Here is a 26,924-nt window from a genome sequence, read left to right on the forward strand (position 1 = left end):
CGCCGCACGAAAGCTCACCAATTGGCGCGCGCCGAGCGGCTCGCACTCGATGGGCTGCGAGCCGGGTCGCACGATGGATTGCGAACTGGGCTGCACATCGGTTGTCGCGATCGCAGGCAGGTTCAATAAACGAAGCTGAATGGCGACTTGAAGCGCGCCGCGATGCATCATATTATGGGCTGCCGGTTCGTGCTGGCAGCGCTGCCGCTCTGGTGCGCGGGCCAGCCGCTCTGCACGCAGGACAACACCTGGCGCAACTGCAGCTACGCCGTCGCGACGATGGCGACGCGGCCGGCGCTCCTCGAGGTGGCGCTCTTCCTGCGGACCTTGCGCCGCTTCGACGCCTCGCGCCGCGTCTACGTCGCGTCGGACACGGCCGTCGCCGCCTACGTGTCCCGGGTCGCCAACGCGACGGCCGTGCCGTGCCTCGTCAAGTACGAGAACTACTCGCGGGTCTGGATGAAGAAGAAGCGCTGGGGTCCGATGAACGTATGGACGCACCTGCAGCTCGAGAAGACGACGGTCATGGCGCGCGCGTTGGACGACGGCGCGCCGGGCGTCCTCTTCGCCGACGCGGACGTCGCCTGGCTCGCGCCGCTGCCGCCCGCGGGCGCCGGCGCCGTCGGCGTCTCGCCGTGCCTCTGCCGCGACCGCGTCGAGGCGACCTACGGCGCCTACAACGGCGGCCACGTCTTCGCGCGGACCACGGGCGTCCTCGACCTCTGGCGGTCCGCGACGAGCCGGTCGCGCTACATGGAGCAGGCGGCGCTCGAGGAGGTCTACGCCGAGACCGCCGGCGCGTTCCTCTGGGACGCGCGCGCGAACGTCGAGTGGCTCAACGTCGTCGCGAGCCACTCCGTCGACGGCCGGGACCACGCGGCGGACCTCGTCGCCGACGGCGACACCGTCGCCTGGCTCGGGCGGCGGCTGCTGTCGGCGCACGCGCACGTCGTGCCCACGGCGAACCAGCCGGCGTTCCAGCGGCGCGCGCTGGGGCCCATGCTGGACGCGCTCCGGCACTCGGCCGTCGAGCCGGACCTCTGCGCGACGCACCACCTGCTCTGCGCCGGCGCGCGACCGTGCGCGCCCGCGGACTGGCTCTTCGACCGACGGAACGTCACGGTCCACGTCGCGACGTTCGCGCCGGGCCACGGAAACGCGGCGACGAACTACTACCACTTCTTCTACGGCCTGCTCGTGCCCGTGCTCCACTGGCTCGAGGAGCTGCGGCCGCGGCCGGGCGACGTGGTGGTGCGTCTCCAACACGGCGTCCGACGGTTTCTTTCCGACGGCGTCCGACCGCAGGTACTCAACGAGCCGCCGTTCCACCGCGGCGCGACGCACCGCTTCCTGCCCCAGCTGCTGCGCCTCGCGGGCCGCGACGCCTGCGTGCAGATGGGCGTCGTGCGGCCCCGCCGCGTCCGCGTACTTGGTACGGGTCCCCGAGCGCGCCCGTCGCAGGTCGAGGCGCCGGACCGGAACGGCAGCGGCGCGGCGGCCGCCCACGTGACGCTCGCCAACGAGTTCTGGGACTGGAGCCGCCTCGACGACGCGGCCGCGGCGCGCTATACGCGGCGGCCCGAGTGGGGGCTCGACTACCACCTCTACGGCTGCGGCCGCTTCGACGACGGCGCGCGGCGGGAGCTCGCGGCGCGCGTCGCCGCGGCGCGCGACGCCCTGCTCCGCGCCTGCCGCTGCGCGGCGGCGTCGGGCGCGCCGCGCGTGCTCGTCATCCGGCGCGAGCACCGGCACGCGAGCGACCAGGCGCACCAGAACCGGTCCCTCGCGAACTTCGACGACGTCGTGGCCGCGCTCCGCGAACGGCCCTGGGCCGCGAGCCACGAGGTGCGCGTCGTCGACTTCGGCGACGCGGACCTCTGCCGGCAGGCGTGCGAGACGGCCGCGGCGACGGTGCTCATAGCGCAGCACCGTGCCGAAACCAACCACTGGTTCAGGGGGTCCTGACGAAACTTCAAAACTCTCAGATTGAAGTCGGGTTGAACATTTGGTTTCCACACAGGCACAGCACGGCGCGGGGCAGGCCAACATGGCGCTGCTCCGCGGCGGCGGTTTCGCGGGCGTCGTCGAGATCTGCCCCAAGCCCATGATGTACAAGTCCATCTTCCAGTGCCTCGCGGCGCTCCGCGGCGTCCGCTACGCGCGCGTCGAGCAGCCGACGATGCACGGGCCCGTCGACGTCGCCGCCGTCGCCGCGGCCGCGGACGCGGCGGTCGCGGCCGCGGGGTCGCCGGCGGCGGCGGACTGGCCGCGGGGCGGGCACCACCTCAAGGTCTGCGACACGAAGAACGCGGCCTGGCGCGCGCCCATCGCGTGCGGCTACGGGTAAGCGGCGCAGCGGGCCGTTGTCTCATGAGGTGATGACAAGACGCCTACGGCATCTTGCCCCTGCCGGGGGGGCTTGCCTGCGGCGCGGCGAGAGCGCGCCCTTCGGGCGCGCTCGCGCGAGCTGAGCCACTCATTCCCGTGTCAATGCTTCCCTCTGCACCGCTCGCGCGACGACAGCCATTTAATTTCCGTACGGCGGGGGAACCGGCACGCACAACTCACGCATATATATATGGAATTCCGCAGGGAGATGTTGAGCGCTCTCCGGCCTCGATCGACCCGCAACCTATGGAGATGTTGGAGCAACAGGTTGTCCCGAATACGGCGCCGCCGGCGGCGCCGGCCGCTCCGCCGGAATCGCTCCCGGCGGAGCCGCCTGCGCTCGACCCCAAACCGGCGGCGGACCCGGCGCCGAGCAGCGAGGTCGTGACGCCCGAGGTCGTCGCCGCCGACAGCGACAGCGACGACGACCTCGAGCTCGAGGGCCTCATCGCCTGCCAGGAGACGACGTTCCACGAGGCGCCGCCGCCGCCGCGGTCGCCGAGCCCCGCGGGCCCCGACTACGCGGGCCTCGCGGACCTCAGCCGGGAGCGGCTCGCGTGTCGCGTCGCCGAGGCCGGCGGCGACGGCGCCGCGATCCGGACGTCCTGGGCCGTCGCCGCGCGGCCGGGCGTCGGCCGCGCCGCCGTGGCCTACACGACGACGGCGCCCTGCGGGCGCACCTTCGGGTCCTGCTGCGCGGACGACGTCCTCGAGTTCCTCGACCTCGCGCCGAAGAAGCGGAGGACGCCGCCGCGCGCCGAGCCGCGGCCGCCGCCGCCGGCGCCCAAGGCGCCCAAGCCGCGGGCCGCCGCGCCCACGCCCGCCGCCCCCCGGCCCGACGACGAGCCCGCGACGTACGACGGCGTCGTCTATCGGATGGGCGAGCGCGTCCGCGCGCGCTACAACCGCGGCTCCGTCGCCTACGGCGCGCTGGTCGCGCGCGTCTACCGCGAGGCCGACGGCCCGCTCTACGACCTCGTCTACGACGACGGCTTCCGCGACGCGCGCCTGCCCGCGCGCTTCATCCGCGACGTCGTCCGCGCGTCGCCGCTCGAGATCCGGCGCGCGGACTCGCGGGACTGGATCTTCTTCGAGAGCCAGGCCATCGCGCTGCGCCAGCTCGGCCCGTTGCTCACGCAGCAGATGCTCCTGCGGCTGCTCCACTCCAAGGCCTGGGACGACGACCCCTTCCGCGCGCGCCGCGTCGACGCGAAGGCGGGCGTCAAGATCCGGAACGCGCGCGACCGCGAGCAGGACGACGACTTCCGGCCGAACCGCGCCGTCGGCGATCCGGTGCTGGCCCAGTACGACCGCGCGGGCATCTTCTACAAGGGCACGATCTCCAAGGTCCATGACGGCGGCCGCGCCTACGACGTCCGCTACGAGGACGGCGACGAGGAGCTTGACATCGACGCGTACTACGTGCTCGACGCCGACGACCCGCGGGGCGCCGAGGGCGTCGAGGGCTTGGACGGGCTCGTGGAGGCGGAGCCGCCGCGGCCCGCGAAGCAGGCGAAGAAGCGGCCGCGCGACGAGAAGCCGGCGAAGAAGAAGGACAGGGACGAGACGTTCCCCCGGCCGCCGCGGCCCGTCGAGGTCCGCCGCCGCGGCAGCGACGCGTGGACGCACTTCGCGTCGCTGTCCAAGGCCGCGAAGCACTACAAGAATTTGCCGGCGTGGCTCGTCCAGCGGCTCGTCAGCGACCCGACGTTGAAGCACGACGTCTTCGAGTGCCGCGCGGCGGACGCGGCGCCGCCGCCGGCGAAGAAGGCCCGCGGCGCCTGCGAGGCCGGCGCCGTCGTCGTGTTGCGGAGCGGCGGCTGCTGGCGCCGGGGCGTCGCCGACGGCGAAGGGGCCGTCGCCTTCGAGGACGGGAAGACGCGCGCCGTCGACGCGGCCGACGTGGGCCTCGCGGTGCTCGGCGGCGGCGCGCCGGTGACCGCCGACGGCGAGGCCGTGCCCGAGGCCTGGCTCCTCGACGCCGCGGACCTCGTCGGCCGCGCGGTCGCGCGCGTCGAACAGGGGCGGCCGTCGCTGGGCCGCGTCGCCGCCGTCGACGCCGACGACGACGGCGCCCGGCCCTGCGTCCGCGTCCAGTGGAGCGGCGCCGCGGCGCCGAAGCGCCTGCACCTCGACGCGTTCCGCGCGAAGCTCGACGACGGCGCGCTCGCGGTCGCCGACGCGCCCGAGGCCGGCGCCGTCGCGGCGCTCCGCGCGGAGAACGCGCGCCTCCGGGCGGCGCTCGACGCGCGCTAGGGGCGCGGGGCCTAATGATGCGAGCGCTGTCATTGCTTCAGCATAGATGTAATCGAACCACAACGCGAGGCGGCTGTGATCCAGTGCGGTGAGATGGTCGAGGTGGCAGCGCGACATCGACTCTCTCCAACCATGCTGCTGCCGCGCGTCGTCGCCGTCGCGCTCGCCGTGCGCAGCGCCGCAGCCGTCGAGGTCGAGGTCGGCGCCGACGGCGCGCTGCACGACGTCGCGGCGCGCGCGTCGAAGGATGCGGCCTACCCCATGGACGCGGCGTCGCGGCGCTTCGGCGCCCAGCTCCTCGCGTCGCGGCTCAACGCGAGCGACCTCGACGGCGACTTCGACCGGGTCGTGCGGCCGGCGCTCCTCGGCGCGTGCGGTCTGCGCGACGAGCGGCGCGCGCGGCCCGGCAAGGGCAACACGGGCCACTGCTTCGCCGACTGGAACCACGTGGACTGCTGCACGATGGCCCTGGAGACGGCGGACAGCGAGAACCGGGGCAAGGTCGCGGGCATCGCGGCGTCGAACTTCCTCGGCGACGGCATCCGCGCGGCGAGCGTCGAGGCGCTCGGCGACGGCGGCAGCTGGTGCACGTGCACCATGGGCTCGGCGAAGAGCCCGCCGGGCGACGTCTGCCATGTTCAGTTCAACGCGCGGCCGGCCTTCAAGGTCGTCTGGTGCCCCGAGGACCTCGGCCGCTTCGTCGTCGTCGACGACGCGGGCAACAAACTGGCGCAGGGCCGGCCGACGGGCCGCCTGCCGCCCGCGGACCAGCGCCGGGCGAACGCTCGGGAATTCGCGGGCTCAAAATACGCCTTCCCGTGCCGGCCGCGGGCGTCCGCGTCGTCGGGCGCCATCTAGGTAGGAGTCGCTCAGCTTCGCCCAGTTAGGAGTCGCTCAGCTTCACCGTCGCGGCCTCGGGGCTCGCGAGGACGAAGGGCCGGCGGTGGCCCTCGTCGATGGACGACGCGGCGCGGGGCCGCGTGCGCTCCTCGGGCGCGGGCATGAGGAAGGCGATGAAGAGGCCGAGCACGGGCAGGTAGCAGGCGAGGTAGACGGCCTCGCGGCGGCCGAGGCCCGGCGGCCGCGCGGCCGACACGCGCGAGAAGAACGCGCGCGTCGCGTTCGGGTAGGGGTCGAGGACGTCGTACTCCCATTTCGCCGCGAGGGCGTCGCGGACCTCGAGGCGGCTGTCGCCCCAGCCCATGCCCCGCCACATGGGCTGCGAATCCCAGTCGCAGTCGATGTACGACCACAGGACGACGCCGCGCGCCTTCGCGAAGCGCAGCGTCGGCTCGAACCAGCGCGCCCAGAGCGTGCCGTAGGGCTCGACGACCCCCGCGCCGAAGGGCGTCGACTCGGCGATGATCAGGGGGATGCGCTTTTCGTCGCAAAAGTCCGCCATCGCGTGCGCGTAGGTCAAATCGCCGAGTTCGGAGTCGCCGTAGGCCTGCTGGAACACGGACACGCCGCAGTAGTCCACGAGGCCGTCGCCGGGGTACCACGCCCCGACGCCGCGCCCGCCGTCGGCCTCCCAGGGCGCGAAGGACCAGCTGTGCCACACGCGGAACGCGTTCGGCGCGTCCGCGAGCGCCTCCGCGACGACGCGGTACGCTGCTTTGTAGGCCTCGGGCACGTAGAGATTCCCCGGCATGTCGAACTCGTAGCCGATGCGCACGAGGACGTGGCGCGGCGCGAGAGAGGCGACGTAGGCGACGAGCGCGTCGACGTTCGCGCCGAGGTCGCCGCGCGACAGCGCGGCCTCGTGGCCCTTGAGCTCGAGCCCGAGCTGCAGCGCCGTGCGCGCGGGTAAGCCCGCGAGCGCGCCGTCGGCGTACTCGACGCCGCTGCCGTAGTCCGTCGGGCTCCAGAGGCCGCTCAGGTTGCCGATGGACGCGTAGGACATGACGGCGTCCGGCGCGCCGAACCGGCCGGTGTAGTTGCGGATGCTCCAGAGATCCTGGCCGATGGCGACGCGCAAGTCGGCCGGCGACGCCAGCGCGGCGACGAGCGCGGCGCAGCAGCGGCGCCAAGATCTAGAGCTTGACATCGCTTGGGCTACTGCGATAGGCAGAACTTCAAAATTGAGGCTTGAAGCCTTATTGAAGGCAACCAAAAAGCGCTGGCGGCTGCCCCGACGCGGATACCGACGACGTCGACGCGCGCACTAAAAGAACATTAATCCGGCGCGGCGACCTCCGCGGCGCCGCGGCCCGCCATGAAGGCGGCGAAGCTGTTCGGGTTCTGGTCCTCGTCGAGCACGGGGTCCAGGACCGCGTGGCCGCCGCGCTGCCCGCCCTTGTCGTCCCTGGGCTTCTTCCGCCGCGCCTCCGCGGCCGGCGGGGGGACCGGCGGCCCCTCGTAGGCGTGGTCCGGCGACAGGACGAGGCGCGACGCCGTCACGAAGCCCGCCGCGGGCGACGCGACGCGGAGGCGGTCCTTGCCCTTGCTCCGCGCCGGGTTCGCGGCGTCGCGCGCCGTCGCCGCGACGACGGCCCCTTCCTCGAGCTCCGCGACGAAGTCGGACTGGAGCGACGCGCCGCGGCGGACGATGGCGCCGCCCTTCCGGACGACGTAGATGAGGCTCGACCGCGGGTTCCGGAGGTGGTCCCAGAGATTCGCGCCGCCCTCCAGCACCGTCGGGTCCTGGTGCAGGACGCGGCTCTCGCGGAGCGTCTTCGCCACCACAACGTCGTCGGCGTTCCCGGGACCTCCGGACTGGGAGAAGACGACGACGCGCCCCGCGGTCTTCGCCGCCGCGGCGACGGCGCGGAGCCCCTCCGCGGCGCGCGGGGACAGCGTCGCCCGGAGCGCGGCCCAGTCCGGCGCCGCGCCGACGTCGGCGACGCCGTAGGCGAGGGCCGGCCGGCCGTCGCCGTCGACGCAGTCGTCGACGCAGAGCCGGACCACGGCGCAGCGCGGCGGCGGCGCGAGGTCGCCCGCGCGGTCGTCGTCGCGCCGCGCGTCGACCAGGACCGTGACGACGTCGCCGCGGACGAGCGACGCGAGGTCCCGGAAGACGTGGACCGGCGGGCTCCGGTCGGCGCCCATGCGCAGCACGACGTCCATGAGCCCCCGCAGCCGGTCGTCGGCCTCCTCGCGCTGGTTGAACGCGTCCTCGTAGAAGTTGCGCGGGTCCTGGAATTTTCGCTCCGCGTTTTCTACCAGCGACCGCTCCCGCGCGACCTCCACGTACTGGTCGTCGACGCCCCACTGGAACGTGATGTCGAGCTGGTCGAAGTCGTCGCCGAAGGCGTCGACGGCCCACTGCTGGAACTCCGCGGACTCGGCCCACCCGCGAAACGCGTCGCTGAAGACCTCGAAGGGGTCGATCGCGTCGTCGGGCCGCCGCGCCGCGGGCCGCTGGCTCTTCCGGCCGCGGTCGTTGGGGTCGTAGTACTCCGTCGGCCGGTCGTCGGCGGCCCACTCCGCCGCCGTCAGGCTCTGCCCCAGGTGGGCGCGGCAGAGCTCGTAGGCGCTGGCGACCCGCTGGAAGGCCTCGATGTCGCCGCCGGGCTTGTCCGGGTGCGTCTTCAGCGCGTGCTTCCGGTACAGCTTGCGGAGCTGCTCCTCGTCCGTGCTCCGCGTCGCGCCCAGGAGCGCGCGGGCGCGGCGGAGGGCGCCCATGCTCGCAGTCTTTGTGGCTGGGCAGCCCCGTCAACGAGACGTTGCGGAGATGTTTCGGCCAACCATGATTCTTCCGCAGTCCATCCCGGTCAACATGGCCGACGCTGGCGGGGCTGCCCCCCAGCCAGCGGACGCCGAACCCAGCAACACAACACCCCAATCCATGGCCGACGTCGTCGCGCAGGTCCTGCCGGCGTCGGACGCGGCCCCGGCGCTGACGCCGGCGCGGCGGTCGCTCCTCCCCGCCTGGCTCCTCGCCAGCCAGGACAATCTCGCGAAGCTGACGGCGACGCACGACGTCGCGCGCCAGTCCATCGCGAACCTGCGGACCTCCATCAAGAGATTCGACGACATGGTCGAGGAGCGCACGGCGCCGAAGGCGGAGGCCGCGCGGGAGGAGTCGGAGGAGGAGGCGGAGCCGCTCGCGGAGGTCGGCCCCCACGCGCTGCCCGAGGACTGCGGCGAGTGCGTCGCCGAGTACTGCGGCGGCCTCGACCTCCTCGTCTACAGCATCACGAGCGCCGCGGCCCACGTCTGGCTCGAGGCCGAGGCGCCGTGGCGCGCCGCGCACGCGCGCCAGCGTCTCGACCGCTGCTGGTGGCTCGAGGCGCGCGACGGCGCCTACCGCGACGCGGTCATGCAGCACGGCGCCTGGACTTTCGAGGCGCGGTCCTTCGTCAGGGAGTTCGGCGAGCAGGCGCGGTCGAAGCGCCGCGCGGACATCGAGCCGCGGCGCTTCAGTCGCCACGAGCGCGAGGTCGCGCACCCGCTGCCCGGGAGCGGCGCCCAGAGCGGCGACGTCGTCGCGCGCATGCACACGCTCGGCGTCGACGGGCGGCGGCGCGCGCTCGCGGCCCTCGAGGCCTTCGCGCTCGCGACGGCGAGCAGTGAAGCGGACGCGGGGCCCGACCTGGTGGCGCGCGGCGCCGTGACGATCCTCGTCGCGTTCCTCTCGAACGAGCTCGGCAGCATCCAGGACCTCGCCGCGGGCTGCCTGGCGAACCTGGCGTGCGGCGAGGCGTCGCAGGACGACGTGTTGGAGACCATGGCCGCGTGCAACGCGCGGAAGCCGCTGGTGGCGCTGCTTTCTTCTCCCTCGGCGCGCGTGACGCTCCACCAGTCGTCCGCGCCCTTCGCGCACCTGAACCGGGGGCCCCGGGCGCGCCTCGCCGCCAAGGCCCAGGCCTTCAGGGAGCGGGAGGCCTACTGCCAGGGCATGGGCTGCAAGAACGCGAGCCGCGCGCTCTGCAACGCGTGCCTGCCGGCGTTCGCGCTGGCGCTGCCGCCGGACGGCGTCGGCGACCGCGCGCCCCACGGCGACGACGATCTCTTCGAGCGCTGGGATTTCTATAGCTTCCACTCGTCGGGCAGCTTCAACCACAAGTCGCGGATCCTGATGCACCGTCCGCGACGGGTCCGTGTCGGGCCTCGGGGCGGACAACCTCGGCCAGTTCCAGCTCTACGGCACGGCGCGCGCGGACCACGGCGCCCTCGTGCTCTACTTCTCCAAGTCCTACAGCGCCCAGCCCGTCCGCGACGTCACGCAGTCGGGCCACATCGCCCACGTGGCCTGGTCGGGCAACACGCCCGAGGAGGGGTTCTTCGGCGTCTGGGAAGTCACGTCCAACGACACGCACTTCGAATTGCGGCGCGGCGGCGTCTTCCGCGTCGTGCCCGCCGACGACGACGTGCCGACCTACGGCGGCGTCGCCGAGGCCGAGCCCCGGGGCGCGCGGATCCAGTTCCCCAGGATCCCGGGCGCGACGCCGGCGTAACGTTGAAGGCAAGGCACGTGCAAGGTGCCCTGGTTGAATGCGAGGAGCAATGGCCTTCCGCAACCTCGTCGCATGCCTGCTCGCGACGCGCAGCGCCGCGCTCGGCCTTCGGCCTCACCGCGCGCGCCTGCAGGGCCTGCGGAGCCACAGCGCTGGCCTGCGCGGCCAGACCATCCTCGGCTCCCAGGCCGCGCCGGTCGCGTTCGAGCGCGCCGACGACGCGTCGCGCGTCGCGCGGCGCATCGAGACCGTGCTGTCGCGGCGCACGTCGAAGGTCATCGTCGTGCTCGAGCGCCTCGTCGACGGGCACAACTACAGCGCCATCTTCCGGACGTGCGAGGCGCTCGGCGTGCAGCACGTCTGGATCATCGGCCCGCCCGAGGAGCGCTTCGCGAGCCGCCGGTCCCTCACGCGCGCGGGCCAGCTCGAGCGCGCGGAGCGCGGCGAGCTCGCGGACGCGAACCGGCTCGAGACCGATAGCCCGCTGACGCCGGGGTCGCGGAAGGCGCGGAAGCGCGAGCGCGCGCGGCGCGCGTGGAAGGTGGACGCGGACCTGGACGCGGACCACGCGGCGCACGGCCGCGGGGCCGCGCGGTTCCTCACCGTTCGCGACTTCGACGACGCCACGGCGCTCCGCGCGGCGCTCGACGAGGTGCCCGGCTGCGAGCTCTGGTGCAGCGACCTCGGCCAGGGCGCGTCCGTGCTGCGGAAGGGCGCGCCCTGGATCTCCAGCGAGACGCTGCCGGCGCGCGTCGCGCTCTGCTTCGGCACGGAGAGCACCGGCGTGAGCTCGGAGCTCCTCGAGGCCTGCGACCGGCGCGTCTACGTGCCGCAGCACGGGTTCTCCGACTCCTTGAACGTCGGCGTCGCCGCGGCGCTGGCGCTCACGGAGGTGCTCGACCTGCTCGGCGCGGGCGGCGACCTCGTCGGCGACGACGCGTGGGCGCCGGACGACGCGGCGCCGGCGCGCCTCCGGGCCAAGTGGGCCGCCTCCCTCGCGCGCGACGACGCCTCCCTCGCGGCGATTTTGGCCTCGCTCGGCGGCGACCTCGCCGTCCTCGACGACCTCCGGCGGCCCGACGAGTTCCGCAAGCACACGGGGCGGCCGAACCGGCCCACGCGGCGCGCGACGGCGAACCGCCGCGCGGCCGCGTCGGCCGAGTAACGTTCCCACCATCCTTAGGCCGCACGCCGCTTCAAGCGGCGGTCGGGCGTCCTCAATCGACGACGATGCGCGTGTAGGGGTCGTAGAGGTTCGTGTCGGAGCCCGAGTCGCCGGGGTAGGTGACCATCTTGCTGTTCGTCGAGTTCGCGGTGTCGATGACCTGGAAGACGGCGCCGGAGCCGCCGCCGGACGCGACGAGGTAGACGCCGTCGCCGAGCACGCGCGCGCCGCCCATGGCCTGGGCCTTGAAGTGGCACTCGGCGTAGGCGAAGGCCACGCCGCCGAAGACGGCGTCGGACACGGCGGTCGCGTTCTCCTGCGGCGCCAGCTTGAGCTCGAACTCGAAGACGAAGGACCCCGCGCGGCCGTCGATGGAGTTGATGAACATGGTGATGGACTCCTTGCCCCGCAGGCCGCCGGAGGTCGTCTTCGAGGACGCCGTGTACCAGACGTTGTGCACGCCGCCCGTCCACTCGCGCGCGTGCGCGGGCAGCCCGAAGTGGTGATAGGTCGGCGCGTCGCCGTTGTCGTCGCCCGACGCGAAGGGCGACGTGCCGAAGCGCTGGAGGATGGCGTCGGCGCCGTCGGCGGCGCCGTAGGTCCAGGGGTCCTTGACGACGAAGGCCTCCTCGTAGAAGCGGTGCGTGAGCGCGAGGAGCGTCGTCCCCGCCGCGTCGTCGAACTTCAGGATGCCGTTGCCGTGCCACTCCTCGGAGTCGGCGCCGAAGCTCTCGTTGACGTACTGCATCTTGTAGACCGTCGAGTTGTAGTCGTACGTCTCGGCGCCGAGCTTCGATTCGATGGACCAGTAGGCGTCGCCGTCCTTGGTGTCCACCGCGGTCCCCGCGGCCACGTCGACCTTGACGATGGCGTTGACCTTGGCGCCGCCGATGTCCGCGTCGCTGTACTGCACTTGGAGGAGGACCACGGCCTTGTTCTCTTCGAGGAACGCGTCGAAGGTGTGCGTCGCGTGGACCCAGGCGACGCTCGCGCCAAAGGTCTCCGCGAGGAGCGCGTCGAGGTCCAGGTCCTTCGCCGACGCGTCCTTCTCGTAGACGCGCAGCGTGTCCGCGCAGCAGCCGCCGCCCGCGCCCTCGGGGACGTCCTTCACCTCCACCAAGACGAACATCTGGTCGCCCAGGGTCTTCGCCGAGAGCATGGCGCCGCCGCCGCCGCCGATCGACAGGTCGAGGTGGGACCAGTTGCCGAGGACGGCGCGGGCCGCGTCGTTCGCCGAGGCATTCACGAGCTCCATGGTCACGTCGCCGGCCCGGGAGACGTCGGCGGGGTACGTTAAATGCAGCCACTCCACGGTGGGCTTCGACGTCGCGGACACGTCCGCGGCCGCCGGCACCATGGCCACGTACTCCTCGACGGCGAGGGCCGCCGCGGGGAGGAGGGCCGCCAGGACGAGGCGCATGCTACTCGGTGGGGGCAGGCGGGCAGCCAATTCTGAAATATCATGTTGCCCAGCAACGAGAAACTTCAAGTTCGTCGGGCGGGCGGCTGCCAATGGGCGTCGGCGCCCGGCAACGAAACACGCCACGCTTACTCGAGGCGCCACTTGCAGGCCTCGCGCTTGAGGGCGTTTGTGATCTCGCGGGCGAGGGCGGCGTCCGTGTCGGCGCCGACGACCCACATGGCGCCCTCGTGGCCGTCGCGCGCGGCGCGGCCCTGCCCCGCGAAGAGCGCGCCGAGGCCCGCGGCGTCGACGGAGAGCAGGTCCCCCGCGGTGGTCCCCGCGGGCAGCACGACGTGGTTGAACTTGCCGCGCTCCGCCGTGAGGAGCCAGGCCCGCGTCGTGTCCGCGGACCAGCGCGCCGGGTGCTCGAGCGCCGGGTCGCCGGTGCCCGCGGACAGCTCCGCGGCGGGGCGCTCCGTCGCGACCGTGGACCGCGTCGCGTCGCCGAGGCCCGGCGCCATGAGGCAGGCCGTCGCGACGCTGTAGACGGAGTGGATGAGGTCGTCGGCCGACGGGCTCAGCGTCGCCACGAGGTGGACGGCCTCCGCGTCGAAGAAGCACGTCCGCAGCACCCGCGTGAGGCTCGACGACCGGTAGGGCACGCGCCCGCCGTCGTGCGTCGCCCGGAAGCAGTCCTTGAGCGCCATGAGCGACAGGTTGATGTCCGCCGACTCGCGGTTCTGCGCGCGGCTCCGCATGCCCATCGTCTCCCATTTCCGCTCCGAGCCCGCGAGGTCCACGAGCGTGAGCGCGCGGCCGTCCGGCGCCAGCACCTGGACGACGGCGTGGCTCCGCGAGCTCGCGGCGTTGCGCTCCGTCTCCTCGGAGGCGCGGAGTCGTAAACCCGCCTCGAGCGCGCCCCGGAGCTCGGCCGCGGTCGTCGCCGCGCGGACCGTCGCCCCCACGAAGTGGATCTTCTCGTCGGCGTCGCTCAGCAGCTTCACGGGCGCGCCGTCGTTGAGCAGGTCGCGGCAGTCCTTCTTGCCCGAGAGCTCGAGGAACCGCACCTCCACGGGGCCCGCGTGGCGGTCCACGAGGCGGTCGAGCGCCTCGCGGAGCGTGTGCGTCTTGCCCGTGCCCGTCTGTCCAAATAATAATAGCGCCGCGTCCCGCTTCCGGACGAGGAAGCGGTCCAGGAGCGGGTCGACGACGGCCGCGACGACGGGCGCGGCGCCCGCGAAGACGCCGTCCGTCTCGAAGTAGTGGTGGCGGACGCGCAGCGTCCGGTTCGACCGCGAGAGCCGCGCGTCGTGCAAGACGACGCCGGACGCCTCCGCGCGCTCGACGACCTCGGGCCGGCTCGCGTCGTAGGCCGGGCGGATGCGCGCGAAGACCCGCACGCCCCGCGCCCGGGGCGCCTGGAAAGCGTCCCGCCGCCGCGCGGCCTCCGCGGCGACGGCGTCGGCGCCGGAGCCCTCGGCCCAGGCCGCGACGGCCGCGAGGAGGCACGTCGGGACGGCCGCGAGGGGGCTGCCCGCCTGCGCCTGGCCCCGCAACAAAGTGTCGACGCGCCAGTAGGCGTTGATGGCCCGCGCCGTCAGGGCGCCGTACTTCCAGGCGACCTCGCGCTCGTACAAGAGCTGGCGCGCGTCCTCGGCGCCCTTGAGGTCCCAGTCCGCCTCCTGCGCCGCGCGCCGCGCCGCGTTCCGCGGCGCGTCGGCGAGGTAGTCGGCGAGGGACACCGTCGTGTCGCCGGTCATCGTCGCGATGGGCTGCCCCTCGTCGGCGCTCGACGGGCACAACCAACCGCGCCGCCGCGGCTTCCTCGAACGGGCTGGCTGCGGCCGCGCGGGCTGCCCCTCGTCGGCGCTCGACGGGCACAACCAACCGCGCCGCCGCGGCTTCCTCGAACGCGCTGCGGTCGTGTTGAGGCCACTGATGAGCGCCGCCCGGATCTACTTGAGCAAAAGTGCTCGGGCGCCGCCTCTCCGCCCCGTCTGCAAACCCCAGTTCCACCGCCCGCCGCGCTTTCCGCCGCGGGCTCACCGCGTCGTCGCCGTCGACGTGGTCCCCGACGCGGCGGGACTCATTTTTCCCCGCGCCCGGGGCCTTTTGACAGTCTTTGAGCGAGCGCGCCAAAACTCGCCGCGCGGCCTCGGATCTTACCCATGGCGGACCAGAAGTCGGCGCGCGGCTCGTGCGTCCCGCGGCGTCCGCGGCGGCCCGCCGCGCCGCGCGCGCCCCCCCGGGCCCGCCGGGGCGGACCCGCGCGGCGCGCGCGGCGCCGCCCCCCTTTTTTCGCTCGCTCCCGGCGGGCCGCGCGCGACCCCCCCCGCCCCCCAGGTTCCCGGCGAAGCTCTACGACCTCGTGGACTCGCACAGCAACGTGCCCGAGGACGAGGCCATCGTGAGCTGGTGCGAGAACGGCCTCGCGTTCATCGTCCGGGACCTCACGCGGTTCTGCGAGGAGGTGCTCCCCGCGCACTTCTGCCACAACAAGTGGGCGTCCTTCATCCGCCAGCTGAACCTCTACGGGTTCCGGCGCATCACGCAGGGCGCCTCGAGCGGCGCCTACTGGCACAAGTTCTTCCAGCGCGGCGAGCCGCACCTGCTCCGGGGCATCACGCGGTCGCGGCGCCAGGGCAGCGGCTCGAGCGCCGCGAACCGGAGCGCGACGAACGACGACGCGCGGCCGCCGCCCGCGCCGCCGGCGGCCGCGCCGGCGCCCCGCGACGCCTACGACTACGACGACGGCCGCGGCCGCGGCGCCGGCGCCGCGCACCACGGCGCGTGGTCGAGCACGGTGGCGCCGATGCACAGCGGCGTGCCCCTGCCGGCCATGTCCGTGCTGCCCCAGCTGCCGCCGGCGCCCGTGATCTCCGACGAGGCGCTCCTCCACGAGCTCGACACGCTCGTGCAGCAGCAGCGCCAGAGCCAGCGCTTCGACGAGCCGCGCGGCGGCTCGCGCGAGGCGGACGTCGCGGCCATGCCGCCGCCGCCCCAGCGCGCGGGGTCCGGCGAGCTGCTCAACTCCGGGAGCGGCGGGTCGCTGTCCAAGTACCTCGCGCCCGGCGACGGCGGCGGCGGCATCCGGAAGCGGCTCGCGAGCCACCAGTCGATCCACTCCGTCGGGTCCTTCGACAACGGCCAGATGACGGAGATCGGCGGCCACGGGCCGGACCGCCAGCGCGGGAAGCACGGCTCCGGCGGCGACCTGGCGGGCGCCGGCGGCGGCGGGTTTCGGGTCGCGCGGCGGACGAACTCGAAGTCGTCGCTGGCGTCGGACGACTGGGACCTCAACATCGCGGACGTCGACTCGCTGAACCTCGACGACTGGCGATGGTCCGAGTCGCAGAACGGGCCGGCGCTGTCGTCCTTCGGCGGCCGCCAGGGCGGCGACTTCCTCCGGAGCTCCGGCGGCGCGGGCGGCATGGGCGGCGGCCGCACGCATTCCGGGAACTCGCTCGGAGGTTTGGCGGACCTCCAGCAGGGCCTGCCGCTGACGGACCTGCCGCGGTCCCGGAGCGGCGAGGGCCTCCTGGCCCAGCCCATGCTCAACGCGAACGACCCCCGCGTCAAGAACGACCCCCTCTACACGCAGCGCGGCCTCTCGTCCCACTAGGCGCGCGCGCCGCCGCGCCGCGGCGCCGACGCACGTCGGAGCGCCGCGCCCGCCGCCCCCCGGGGTGGCGAAGGAAGACCGCCTAAAAGTAGGCGTGTCGCGTTTTTGGGGGTGGGAAAGGAGTGCAAAAGGGAATGGCGGTTGCTGCGTACCTCGCGGCGGCACTGCTTTGTTTCGGCCGGCAGAATCCGAGGTCTCGGTAGGCTCTCGGTGTGCTGAGGACCTTGTTCGACGTAGACACACGTTTCAGGAGACGAGGTAAAAGGGGCAAGATTATCACGGATCAAGATCGAGGGCGTCGGCGCCATCGGCTGATTGGCGTTGAAGGCTCTGGCACGCCAAGAAGGCCCTGACGCCCCAGGTCGACTGCAGTCAACCTTCGCATCAGACAGAATCAGCGGTCAGTTCGCTGCGCGCGCGCCGGCCCTTTGCAACGCCAAGGTCTGCCGCGCCTCGTGCAACCCCTCCGCCCCTGGCGCGGTCGCGCCGCCCCGCGTTCGCAACTCGTTGCGGTCCGTGCGCTCCGAGAACCTTCGGGAGAGCGCGAGAAGCCTACCTGCCCACGAAATGGCCCTGTCCTGCGTGCCCCCGCTCACGAGCAAGTTCCAGAAGTCCTGCGACGCCGCTTGGCTCCGGTGCCCCGCCGGCGAGCCGATGACGCGCCAGGTGTCCCGCGACTCGGTCGTCGGCGACGCGCCCGAGAACACGTCCGTCGTCGCCAAGAATACACCCTCCTTCTTCGTCGAGAAGACGCCGTCCTTCGTCGCCGAGAAGACGCCGCCCTTCGTCGAGGGCGAGGTCCACGTCCTCGCGCGGTGCCGCTTCCAGGGCTGCGACCGGGGCGCGCTCGCGTGGCGCCAAGCCTTCTACTCGGTGGACCTCGTCGACGGCGCGCTGCGCGTCTTCCGCTCCGACGAGGACCGGCGCACGTGGCGGCGCCAGGGCGGCGAGAACCTCGCCAAGTGGGCGGCGGTCATCGGCGGCGACCACGTCGTCGCGGACGTCGCGGCCGCGCCGCCGCCGAGCGCCGGCAAGCGCAACCGGAGAAGTCGCCGCGCGCCGACGCTCGAGGACGTGCCCGAGTCCGAGGAGGACGACGAGTCGCCCCTGGCCTCGTCCCTCGAGGACGCCGCGTCCCGCGAGGGCGACCTGCCCCTGCGGAACCGGCCCGCGCCGCGGTCCTGCGCGGACTGCGCCCGCGACGTCGACTACTGCTCCTTCGAGGTCTGGAAGCGCGCGGACGTCGGCGGCGACGGCTCCGGCGCGCCCCTCCTCAAGTTCGCCGCGGCGCCCGACGACCGCGACGACCTCGACGTCCTCCACGACGCCCTCGAGGCCATCTCGCTCACGTCCGCGACGCACGTCATCGAGCCCTGACGCTCCGGTGGCCGTCGCGCCCCCGCCGCTCCGGCCCCGTCGCCACGATGGGGCCGCATGGCTTTTCCCGAAGAAACTCCGCTGTTGTGCCCCGTAAGAGGCGATTCTCTCGAAACAGACGACGCTCGGCGGTTTCGCGGGCGCCGCGCTTCGAATTCCGGTAGCGGGGCGGCGGTCGCGGACACGAGGCCGGCGCCGGTGCCCAACCGGCGCGGCGTGCCTCTGAAGTCACGGTCCTTCCCAGGCGCCGGCCGGGCCCCGGGGCGACTTCCGGGGCGAAACCGCCGCGGCGCACGCCGCCGCCGCCGAACCCTCGCGCGGCGAGTGTCTCCCCTCCCGTCGCGCCAGGTTGATGATACGGCGAGATGGTTTAACGAAAACCGCGCGGCCGGGCGCGCGTGCCGCTCTAGGCGGCGTCTTCCGCGTCGCCGTCCTCGGGCACGTCCGCGTCCTGATCGTCGTCAGGCGGGAGTGCGCCGGAGTGGACGACGTCCTCGGGCACGAGGTCGTCGAGGCCGCGGTAGACCTCGACCTCCTGGAGCGGCTGGTGCATGACGTCGGCGAAGTCGACGGGGAGGCCCGCGCGGTACTCGTCGACGGGCTCGGCCGGCACGTCGAGGGACTGGAGCAGCTCCTCGAGGCGGGCCCGCTGGTCCGTGTTCCCCTCGGCGTGGACCTTCGCCGAGAGCCAGCGCTCGAGCGAGAAGTCGCGGAGGGCGTCGAGGCCGTAGTCGGCGGTGTCGTCGAGCGCGACCTCGAGGGCCGACTCCCACAGGTCCTCGGTGACGACGCGGCCCGACGGCAGGGCGAACGCGGGCCCCGTGAAGCCGAGGTTCTTGTACGCGGTCATGACCGTCGTACGGATGCGGGCCGCCTCGGGGGAGGACCGGGCCTCGTCGGGCGTCGCGTCGAAAAACGACTGCCGAAGCGGGGCGGTTGCGGCCGAACGTTTCAGGATCGGCTTCGGGAGTAAAAGCGCCATGATGCGGTGTGCGAGGTGGGGGAGCGAGGGCTAGTCGAGCTCGGCGGAGGCCGAGGTTGTGGTCGCGCGGGGGCACGACTAACAGGCCATCGCTGCTGTCTTCTAGCCGGCGAAGGCGGTTTACTCCGGGAGAGGGGCGAACGGGGCGCCGAAAAGCGGTGGGGGTCGACTAGTAGGGTCGACGGGTGGGATGGGCCGGGCTAGAGGTGCTCGGCAGTAAGTTTGCGTCGGCGGGGTGCGTGCGCACAACGTATCGATGGGTGGAGGCGATGGCTGCTTTGCTCGTTCGTCGAACGCGAGGCGATCTACGACCGCACCCCGGCGAAGCGGTCGATATTACCTTCACGCTGCATTTTCGCAGGCGCCCCATGCGCAGTGGACACGTCGGCTCGCGGTCCTACAAGGTTCAACACGGCGCGCGTCGCGTGTCACAAGAGAAAGCGTGGTAGTTCTTGGCCCCCCACCTCGCCCACGTCGTATTACACGCGGAAAGAAGGCCGCGGCCGCGGTCCGCCGGCGCTATGTACTTCGAAAAAACGACAAAAGGCCGCCGCCGAGCTTCCACTCGAGAACGCGAGACTCGCCAGCCCCAAGCCTAGCCGGCTCGCGTCGCTTTCTGCGGCGCACGAGCGCGCCGAGCAGCGACAAAACACCCCCGGCGGCCGGTCCAGAGCTGAAGACTCGAGCTCGACCTCGTCTTGCCTCGGGCCCATCTCGGCGGTGTCCGCTGGGCCTCGCGACCGACCGCCGCCCCGCCCCAGCTCTGGGGGCGGCGCGCGGCTGCGAATGGCCTCCTGACACGAGGCACGCGCGCAGATGGCGGAACTGCTCGAGCACGAGAAGCTCGCCCAGGTCCAGAACTACGCCCAGGCCAATGACATTCCGTCGCGCGCCGTGCCGCCGCGGAGCGGGCTGAACATCCTCACGCCCAGCCGCACGGAGCCGGCGCTGGGCGCGACCGGCGGCAAGGCCTACGGCCTGGCGGCGGCGGCGAAGCCGACCGCGGGCGCGTCCCCGCGCCGAGGCGCGCCGCCGCTCCCCGCCGAACGAATCTCCCGCGCAGGCGAGGCGGCGTCGCCGCGGAACCTGAGCCGCGCGGCGTCGGCCCACGCGCTGACGGCCCTGGAGAACTCCATCGACCGGTCCCCGCGGCCGCGGCCCGCCGCGCCGCCGCCGTCGAAGGCGCCGAGCCCGGTCCTACAACCGAAGAAGACGCCCGACTGGCGCGCGCTGCCGAGCGCGCTCGACATCGCCGCGGCCCTCGCCGGCGGCGCGACGAGTGCGCGGCGCCAGCTCGTCGTCTTCCTCGACTACGACGGCACGCTCACGCCCATCGTCAAGGACCCCGCCGCCGCGACGCTCTCCGAGCCGATGCGCGACGCGGTCAAGACCCTCGCGGCCAAGTCGACGGTGGCCGTCGTCAGCGGCCGCGCGCGCGAGAAGATCCGCGAGTTCGTCCGGCTCGAGGAGCTCTACTACGCGGGGAGCCACGGCTTCGACATCGACGGGCCCGGCGGCCTCCGCCACTCCGTGTCCGCGGAGATCATCCCCGTGCTCGCCGCGGCGCGCGACGCGCTGCGCCGGAGCCTCGCCCACGTCGCCGGCGCCTCCGTCGAGGACAACCGCTTCGCCGTGTCCGTGCACTGGCGCAACGTCGCGGAGCCGGAGCGGCCCGCGGTCTCGGCCGTCGTCGACGCGATGCTCCGCGAGGCGCCCTTCGCGGGCGCGCTCAAGCGGTCCGAGGGCAAGTGCGTCTACGAGCTCAAGCCCAACGTGCGCTGGGACAAGGGCGAGGCCGTGCTCTACCTCCTGGAGCTGTTGCGGCGCCGCGCGATGTCGTTCGAGGAGTACGGCGCGGATCCCGCGGACGACGACGGCGGCGCGCCTTCCGGCGGCGAGGCGCCGCCGCCGCCGCCGCCGCCGCCGCCGCCGCCGGACCACCGCGACTCGCCCGTCGGCTTCTCGCCGTCGGAGTGGTACCGGGGCGTGCTGCCCGTCTACGTCGGCGACGACACGACGGACGAGGACGCGTTCCGCGCGCTCAAGCCCCTCGGCGCCGTCACGGTGCTCGTGACGCCCGAGAAGGAGGCCAAGGAGCGGCCCGCGGCGACCTACGCGACGCACACGCTCGGCGGCGTCGGCGACGTCAAGGCCTTCATCGACGCGCTCGCCGCGGCCTGAGGCGCGCGCGCGGCCGGCCGGGGCGCCCAAGTCCCAGCCCCGGCCCTAAGCGGCTCGGCGACGCTTAGAAGCCCGCGGCCTCGCGCCAGGACGGGCCGGACCGCGTCGGCGGCTCGTGCGCGAACCAGCCCCCGAGGTAGGCCTCGTCCACGGCGATGGGCGAGCAGGGGATGCCCGCGGCGGCGCGGCGGACGACCTGGGCCCGCGCCGGCGACGACAGGGGGATGCGGATGGCGTCCTTGGCGAAGCGGCGCGCGAAGTCGTTGTACTGGAGCGGGCCGTCGGTCCGCGCGTTGTAGAGCGCGAAGACGCGGCGGCACTCGTCGTCCGTGAGCTCGCCGTCGACGTGGAGGCGGAGCCCCGCGGCCATCTCGCCGAGGGCGAGCTTGCCGTCGCGCGCCGCGTTGAGCGCGAGCCTGTGTGGAAATCAAACAGTGAGCTGGGTTATCCCAACCAAACTTCAGAACTCTCTATCTCGGCCAAATCGACGTCGATTCGGCTGATTTTTGGACGAATCGATTGCTCTCGTCGAGTTCTCGAAGCACAGCTGAAGAGTCTGGTCCGAACCGTTCGATTACGCGCACATTGAAGTCGGGTTGAATATTTGATTTCCACACAGGCGCGAGCCACGACTCCGCGATCGACTCGTGCTTGAGGAGGAGCGCGTTGCGGAACGCGTCGTCGGCGGACTCGGCGTCGAAGGGGAAGGCGTCGAGGGGGCCGAGGGGCGGGCTCACGATGGGGTTGAAGGCGACCTGCTTCGGCGACGCGCCGCCCTCGAGGCCCGCGGACGGCGGCTCCGCCAGGCCGTCGTCGACGCGCCACCGCCGCGCGTCGAAGTAGGACTCGGACCCGACGGTCTCGGCGAAGCGGACGTAGGACACGTGGCGGCGCTCGTCGTCGCCGCCGAGGGCGTAGGCGAGGTGGCGCGCGTGGGCGTCGTCGAGGACGACGGCGAAGTAGTCCTTGAAGGCGCGCACGAGCGACGCCGGCGTCACGGCGTTGGCCGACCGGTCGCGGAGCGCGAGGAAGCACTCGCGGTCGCTCGTCCACCGCGTCGACCTGGCCTCCCGGAGGAGGCTGAGGAAGCGGTCGCAGAGCGCGTCGGCGGAACGCATCGAGGCGTAGGACTCACGACAGGAACGTCGCGGCACTGCGCGGTGATTCTCACGAGGTCGGCCGCCGGAACGTCGCACGACGGAGTGGTCGGCCGATCGAGCCCACGGTTTGGGGCTGCCCGCCACCGCCACCGCCGCGCCGCCGGCCGCCGCAGCCCGGCAGGTCGCGATGGCGCACGTGATCTGCGTGCTCGAGGAGCCCGACGAGGAGACGCCGACGATCCAGCTGTCGAGCAGCCGCGTGGGCCTCGAGGCGCAGCCGGGCAGCGACATGCCCATCTACGAGGTGGACCGCGTGCTCACGGCGCCGTCGCCGGACGTCCTGTTCGCCGCCGTCGCGCCGACGCTGGCCGTCGATTCGTTCTGCCGCCTGATCCTCTGCGTGGGGCCGGGGAGCCTGGACGCGTGCGTCGGCGACCTCGCGGCGGCGGAGCGGCGCGGCCTCGCGCCGCGGTGCCTGGCCTGGCTCGGCGAGCGGGCCGCGCAGCTGCGGCGCGACGGCTGCGAGTGCGCCGTCGCCGTCGCCGTGACGGCCGTCGGCGACGGGTCGGCGCCCGCGGCGCGGAAGCCGCAGGACCTCCTCGGCCGCGTGCCGGGCGAGGAGGGCAAGACGACGTGGCGCCCCTGCGGCGACGGCGCGGGCGGCCTCCAGCTCGTGCGCGACGGCCTGAAGCGGCGGCACGCCGACTGCTCCGTCGTGATCCGCTTCGCGCTGTCGGCGCGCGCGCCGGACGGCGGCGCGCACACGCTCGTCGTCGCCGTCGCGGCCGTCGCGACCGCGAACGAGAAGCTCAGCCTCTCGCGGGTCGTGAGCGCCGTCGCGGAGCGGCGGCCCTTCGTGCCCGTGCGGGAGTCCAAGATCGCCCGCGTCGTCGGCGAGGAGGCGGTGGCGAGCGCGTGCTTCGTCGTCTCGGCGGCCGGCGACCGGACGACGTGCCTCGACCTCCTGGACTTCGCGACGGCGGCGCTGAAGCTGTCCGCGGTGGCGAACTTCAAGAAGGCGGCGCGCCGGGCCCTGCACAAGTCGCCGCGGCGCCGGCGGCGGAGCCCGCCGCCGGCCGCGGCCGCGGCGCCGGCGGCCGCGGCGCCGCCGCCGCGCGCGCCGGAGGCGCCGACGCGGCGCGAGCGGCTCCTCCAGGCCGCGAAGCCCCGGGCGCCCTTCGCCCGCGACGACCCGCCCCACGTGCACCCCTTCGCGACCGCCGCGGCGCCGCCCTTCAGCCCGCCGCCTCCCGAGTACGACCTCGTGCCCACGCCGCACGGCAAGCGCGGCTTCTCCGACGACGACGAGCCGCCGCCGGAGTACGGGTCCCTCGCGCGGGCGCTGCCGCCGCCGCCGCCGGGCATCTCGCCGGCGAAGCCCGACGACGTCTTCGGGGACCTCGCGCCGACGCCGCCGGAGGCCGCGGCGCGGGCCGCGGAGGACGCGCTGCGGCCCGACGGCGGCGCGGCCTGGCGGGAGGAGAAGGCGCGCCTCGTCGCCCACTACGAGCACCTCATCACGCTCCTCCAGGACCAGCTCGTCGCGAAGAACGTCGAGAACTTCGAGCTGCGGACGAAGCTCGACGACGCGCTCGGCGTGACGCCCGCGTCCGCCATCAAGGACGCCCTGGGGTAACATGGGCGCGGTGGCTCCTCGGACGCGTCGGCGGCGTGAAACCAGGCCGGCACCCCCATCGTTGAAGTCGTGGATGACGGGCGAGGTGCTCAACGTTGCTGCGGGGTTGCAGCGGGCAGCTCGCGGCTCAAAAGGTGGGCCTCGGGCAGCTCGCGTCGCCGCCATGCCGGAGAAGGCGGAGGAGACGGTCAAGGTCGTCGTGCGCGTGCGGCCCCTGTCGCGGAAGGAGATCCAGGATGGCCACGACGCGGCGACGGTGGCCGACGAGGCCACGGGCCGCATCACGTGCAACAACCCCAAGGCCGACGCGTCGGACCCGCCCAAGGCCTTCACCTTCGACGCCGTCTTCGACCCGAACATCACGCAGCGCAAGCTCTACGACATCTGCAGCGCGCCCGTCGTCGACGCCGTCCTCGCGGGCTTCAACGGCACGATCTTCGCGTACGGGCAGACGGGCGCGGGCAAGACGTTCACGATGGAGGGCGTGCCGGACCCGCCGGAGCTCCGGGGCATCATCCCCAACGCCTTCCAGCAGATCTTCGACCGCGTGGCCCTGGCCCAGGAGGGGCAGCAGTTCCTCGTGCGCGCGTCCTATCTGGAGATCTACAACGAGGAGATCCGCGATCTTTTGTCCAAGGACCCGAAGAACAAGCTCGAGCTCAAGGAGAACGTCGACAGCGGCGTCTACGTCAAGGACCTCACGTCCTTCATCGTCAAGTCGAGCCACGAGATCGACCAGGTCATGCAGGCGGGCAAGAAGAACCGGTCCGTCGGCGCGACGCTCATGAACGCCGGGTCGTCGCGGTCGCACGCGATCTTCACGATCATCGTCGAGCGCGCCGAGACCGACGAGGTGCGCGGCGAGCACATCACCGTGGGCAAGCTGAACCTCGTGGATTTGGCGGGCTCCGAGCGCCAGGGGAAGACGGGCGCGACGGGCGACCGGCTCAAGGAGGCGACGAAGATCAACCTGTCGCTGTCCGCGCTCGGCAACGTCATCTCGGCCCTCGTCGACGGCAAGTCGCAGCACATCCCCTACCGCGACTCCAAGCTCACGCGCCTCCTCCAGGACTCGCTCGGCGGCAACACGAAGACGGTCATGTGCGCGAACTGCGGCCCCGCGGGCTACAACTACGACGAGACCGTGTCGACGCTGCGCTACGCGAACCGCGCGAAGAACATCAAGAACAAGCCCAAGATCAACGAGGACCCCAAGGACGCCATGCTCCGCGAGTTCACGGACGAGATCGCGCGGCTCAAGGCGCAGCTCGCGGGCGGCGGCTCCGGCGGCGGCGCCGGCGGCGGCTACGGGCCCGGCGTGTCGCGCGAGGTCGTCGAGGTCGAGAAGATCGTCGAGAAGGAGGTCGTCAAGGAGGTGAAGATCGGCATCTCCGAGGAGGAGCTCCAGCGCGTCCACGAGGAGGCCGAGGCGGAGAAGTCGCGGATCCGCGAGCGCGCGGAGCGCGACCTCGCGGAGATTTTGGAGCGCCAGGCGGAGACGGAGGAGGAGCGCGAGAAGCTGCGGGCGGACCTCGTGCGCCAGGAGCTCGAGCGGAAGCGCGCGTCCGAGAAGAAGCGGTCGCTCGCGGCGAAGCTCAAGGGCATGGAGGCGAAGCTCCTCAAGGGCGGCCAGATGCTCGACAAGGCCGCCACCCAGGAGGCCGAGCTCCGCAAGGCCGAGCGCGAGCTCGTCGACAAGGAGGAGGCCGAGCGCGCGCTCGCGCAGGAGCTCGGCAAGCGCGACGAGGTCCGCGAGGACCTGTCGGAGAAGTACTCGTCCATCGAGGAGGAGGTCGACAAGAAGACGCGCAAGCTCGAGAAGCTCGTGCGCAAGGTCAACGAGGCCGAGGCCGAGATCGCGGACCTCCAGGGCGAGTTCCAGCGCGAGCGCGAGGACCTGTGTGGAAACCAACCACTGGTTTGGGTGGTCCTGACCAAACTTCAGCATTCTCTAGCTCGGTCAAATCGAAGTCGATTCGGCTGATTTTTGGACGGATCGATTGCTCTCGTCGAGTTCTCGAAGCGCAGCCGAAGAGATTGCGTCGAACCTGTCGCGTAAGCGCACATTGAAGTCGGGTTGAAGATTTGGTTTCCACACAGGCGAGGACATGCTCGACACGATCCGCCAGCTCGCGCGGCAGATCAAGCTCAAGGAGATGGTCCTCGAGCTCTTCGTGCCCCCGGACCGGTGCAAGGCCCTCGAGGACCGCACGGTCTGGCAGGACGACAAGGACGCGTGGAGCCTCGAGGGCAGGGCCGCGACGCGCGCGCGGCGAAACGGCCGACGTCCGCGCCGGGCCTCCGGCGGCCCGAGACGGAGTACGCGCGCCACCGGAAGCAGTACGACCCGAACCCGCGCTACAAGTATGACGACATCGCCGTGCTCGAGCTCGACGCGCCCGAGCGGACGACGCAGGACTACGAGGGGCCCACGATGCGGTCGAACATCGAGGTCATCCTCGAGACGCCCATCGACATGGCCGACGTCGAGGTCGTCCCCTCCGGCGACGGGCCCCAGCCCGGCGACCTCGCGCCGGCGGCGGCGCCGGAGCCCGCGCACCCGGCCGACGACCGCCGCGCCGTCGTCGGCGCCGCGAAGACGACGGCGACGCGCGCGGGCTCCGCGCGGCCCAAGACCGCGAGCCGCCGCCGCCCGAAGCAGGGCGCCGAGCCGTGAGGGGTGGGGGGGGCGGAGGTAGGCGCGCGCTCTGGGTCCCTCGGGGTGTGTGGGGGGGGGGGAGCTCGCGCACCCAGGTGGAGATGATCCGCCGCGCGGCCGCGGAGAACGTCCGCGCGGCTCGCGCCAAGCTCGACGAGGCGAGGGCGCGGCGGGCGGCTTCACTTAGGTCGAGGGCTTTGGGGGAAGGCGCTTTGGGGGAAGGGGCTTTGGGGCGTAGCCGCCGCCTTCGACCTTGGAGTCCTTGAGCAGCGACGACGAGCTCCAGCGGCACGAGCTCACGTGGCCCGACGACGTGCCCATCAGCTTCGTGCGGTCGCTGTCTATCTAAGTTGACGCTCGCCCGTTATCTTGGGGAACGCGCGCGCGATCACTCGCGGGCCGACTCGTCGCGACGTCGGTCGCGGGGGGCTCGCGCGCGCGCACGGGCGGAGGGTAGGATCCGCCGGCTTCAGGAAGCTCGCGGCGGCATGGTCCGGACGCGGGGTCGGGACGACTTGGGGGCGTGGCCGTCACCTCTCATCGCTTCGAGGCGCGGCTCATCGCGCCCCTTCAGGCCTCGGGCTGGACCTCCGTGCCCTCTGGCATCGACAACTCCTCCGCGGGGGGGCCGCGGAGCTTGCAGACGACGACGGCGAGGACGAGGACGAGGACGGCCGCGCCGACGCAGAGACCGACGATGAGCGGCGTGGAGCCTTGAATAGCGTAGTTGCCCTTTTTTCCCCCCCCGTCGTTTCTT

At 72.8% G+C, this 26,924-nt stretch overlaps 10 protein-coding genes across 10 annotated transcripts; 6 read left to right on the top strand and 4 right to left on the bottom strand.

Moving 5' to 3' along the window:
- Nucleotides 1-279: 279 nt before the first annotated feature.
- AURANDRAFT_65256 (hypothetical protein) lies at nucleotides 280-2,347 on the top strand (the record flags this gene model as incomplete). Its single annotated transcript, XM_009040010.1, has 4 exons — nucleotides 280-1,251; nucleotides 1,306-1,404; nucleotides 1,462-1,911; nucleotides 2,021-2,347. The coding sequence occupies 4 exons, from the start codon at nucleotides 280-282 to the stop codon at nucleotides 2,345-2,347; spliced, it is 1,848 nt and encodes a 615-aa protein (XP_009038258.1).
- Nucleotides 2,348-2,634: 287 nt separating this feature from the next.
- On the top strand, nucleotides 2,635-4,644 carry AURANDRAFT_65257 (hypothetical protein; the record flags this gene model as incomplete). Its single annotated transcript, XM_009040011.1, has 1 exon — nucleotides 2,635-4,644. The coding sequence occupies one exon, from the start codon at nucleotides 2,635-2,637 to the stop codon at nucleotides 4,642-4,644; it is 2,010 nt and encodes a 669-aa protein (XP_009038259.1).
- Nucleotides 4,645-5,514: 870 nt separating this feature from the next.
- Nucleotides 5,515-6,610, bottom strand: AURANDRAFT_60166 (hypothetical protein; the record flags this gene model as incomplete). Its single annotated transcript, XM_009040031.1, has 1 exon — nucleotides 5,515-6,610. A coding segment is annotated over one exon (1,083 nt), but the record flags the coding sequence as incomplete, so codon positions are not given.
- A 209-nt stretch (nucleotides 6,611-6,819) lies between these two features.
- AURANDRAFT_65258 (hypothetical protein) lies at nucleotides 6,820-8,268 on the bottom strand (the record flags this gene model as incomplete). The annotated part of the gene is made up of 1 exon (XM_009040030.1): nucleotides 6,820-8,268. One exon carries the CDS (start codon nucleotides 8,266-8,268, stop codon nucleotides 6,820-6,822), a length of 1,449 nt encoding a protein of 482 aa, XP_009038278.1.
- Nucleotides 8,269-11,260: 2,992 nt separating this feature from the next.
- On the bottom strand, nucleotides 11,261-14,370 carry AURANDRAFT_65259 (hypothetical protein; the record flags this gene model as incomplete). The annotated part of the gene is made up of 2 exons (XM_009040029.1): nucleotides 11,261-12,629; nucleotides 12,761-14,370. 2 exons carry the CDS (start codon nucleotides 14,368-14,370, stop codon nucleotides 11,261-11,263), a joined length of 2,979 nt encoding a protein of 992 aa, XP_009038277.1.
- A 578-nt stretch (nucleotides 14,371-14,948) lies between these two features.
- Nucleotides 14,949-15,239, top strand: AURANDRAFT_28539 (hypothetical protein; the record flags this gene model as incomplete). Its single annotated transcript, XM_009040012.1, has 1 exon — nucleotides 14,949-15,239. A coding segment is annotated over one exon (291 nt), but the record flags the coding sequence as incomplete, so codon positions are not given.
- Nucleotides 15,240-15,422: 183 nt separating this feature from the next.
- On the top strand, nucleotides 15,423-17,609 carry AURANDRAFT_65260 (hypothetical protein; the record flags this gene model as incomplete). The annotated part of the gene is made up of 2 exons (XM_009040013.1): nucleotides 15,423-16,184; nucleotides 16,899-17,609. The coding sequence occupies 2 exons, from the start codon at nucleotides 15,423-15,425 to the stop codon at nucleotides 17,607-17,609; spliced, it is 1,473 nt and encodes a 490-aa protein (XP_009038261.1).
- Nucleotides 17,610-17,966: 357 nt separating this feature from the next.
- On the bottom strand, nucleotides 17,967-18,839 carry AURANDRAFT_71902 (expressed protein; the record flags this gene model as incomplete). Its single annotated transcript, XM_009040028.1, has 1 exon — nucleotides 17,967-18,839. One exon carries the CDS (start codon nucleotides 18,589-18,591, stop codon nucleotides 18,016-18,018), a length of 576 nt encoding a protein of 191 aa, XP_009038276.1.
- A 467-nt stretch (nucleotides 18,840-19,306) lies between these two features.
- On the top strand, nucleotides 19,307-20,894 carry AURANDRAFT_71903 (hypothetical protein; the record flags this gene model as incomplete). The annotated part of the gene is made up of 1 exon (XM_009040014.1): nucleotides 19,307-20,894. The coding sequence occupies one exon, from the start codon at nucleotides 19,408-19,410 to the stop codon at nucleotides 20,770-20,772; it is 1,365 nt and encodes a 454-aa protein (XP_009038262.1).
- A 2,777-nt stretch (nucleotides 20,895-23,671) lies between these two features.
- AURANDRAFT_59154 (hypothetical protein) lies at nucleotides 23,672-26,185 on the top strand (the record flags this gene model as incomplete). The annotated part of the gene is made up of 5 exons (XM_009040015.1): nucleotides 23,672-24,826; nucleotides 24,884-25,409; nucleotides 25,609-25,794; nucleotides 25,925-25,947; nucleotides 26,000-26,185. 5 exons carry the CDS (start codon nucleotides 23,672-23,674, stop codon nucleotides 26,183-26,185), a joined length of 2,076 nt encoding a protein of 691 aa, XP_009038263.1.
- Between the last annotated feature and the right edge of the window lie 739 nt (nucleotides 26,186-26,924).

This window comes from Aureococcus anophagefferens (genome assembly GCF_000186865.1).
Source record: "Aureococcus anophagefferens unplaced genomic scaffold AURANscaffold_13, whole genome shotgun sequence".
Taxonomy (NCBI): domain Eukaryota; class Pelagophyceae; order Pelagomonadales; family Pelagomonadaceae; genus Aureococcus; species Aureococcus anophagefferens.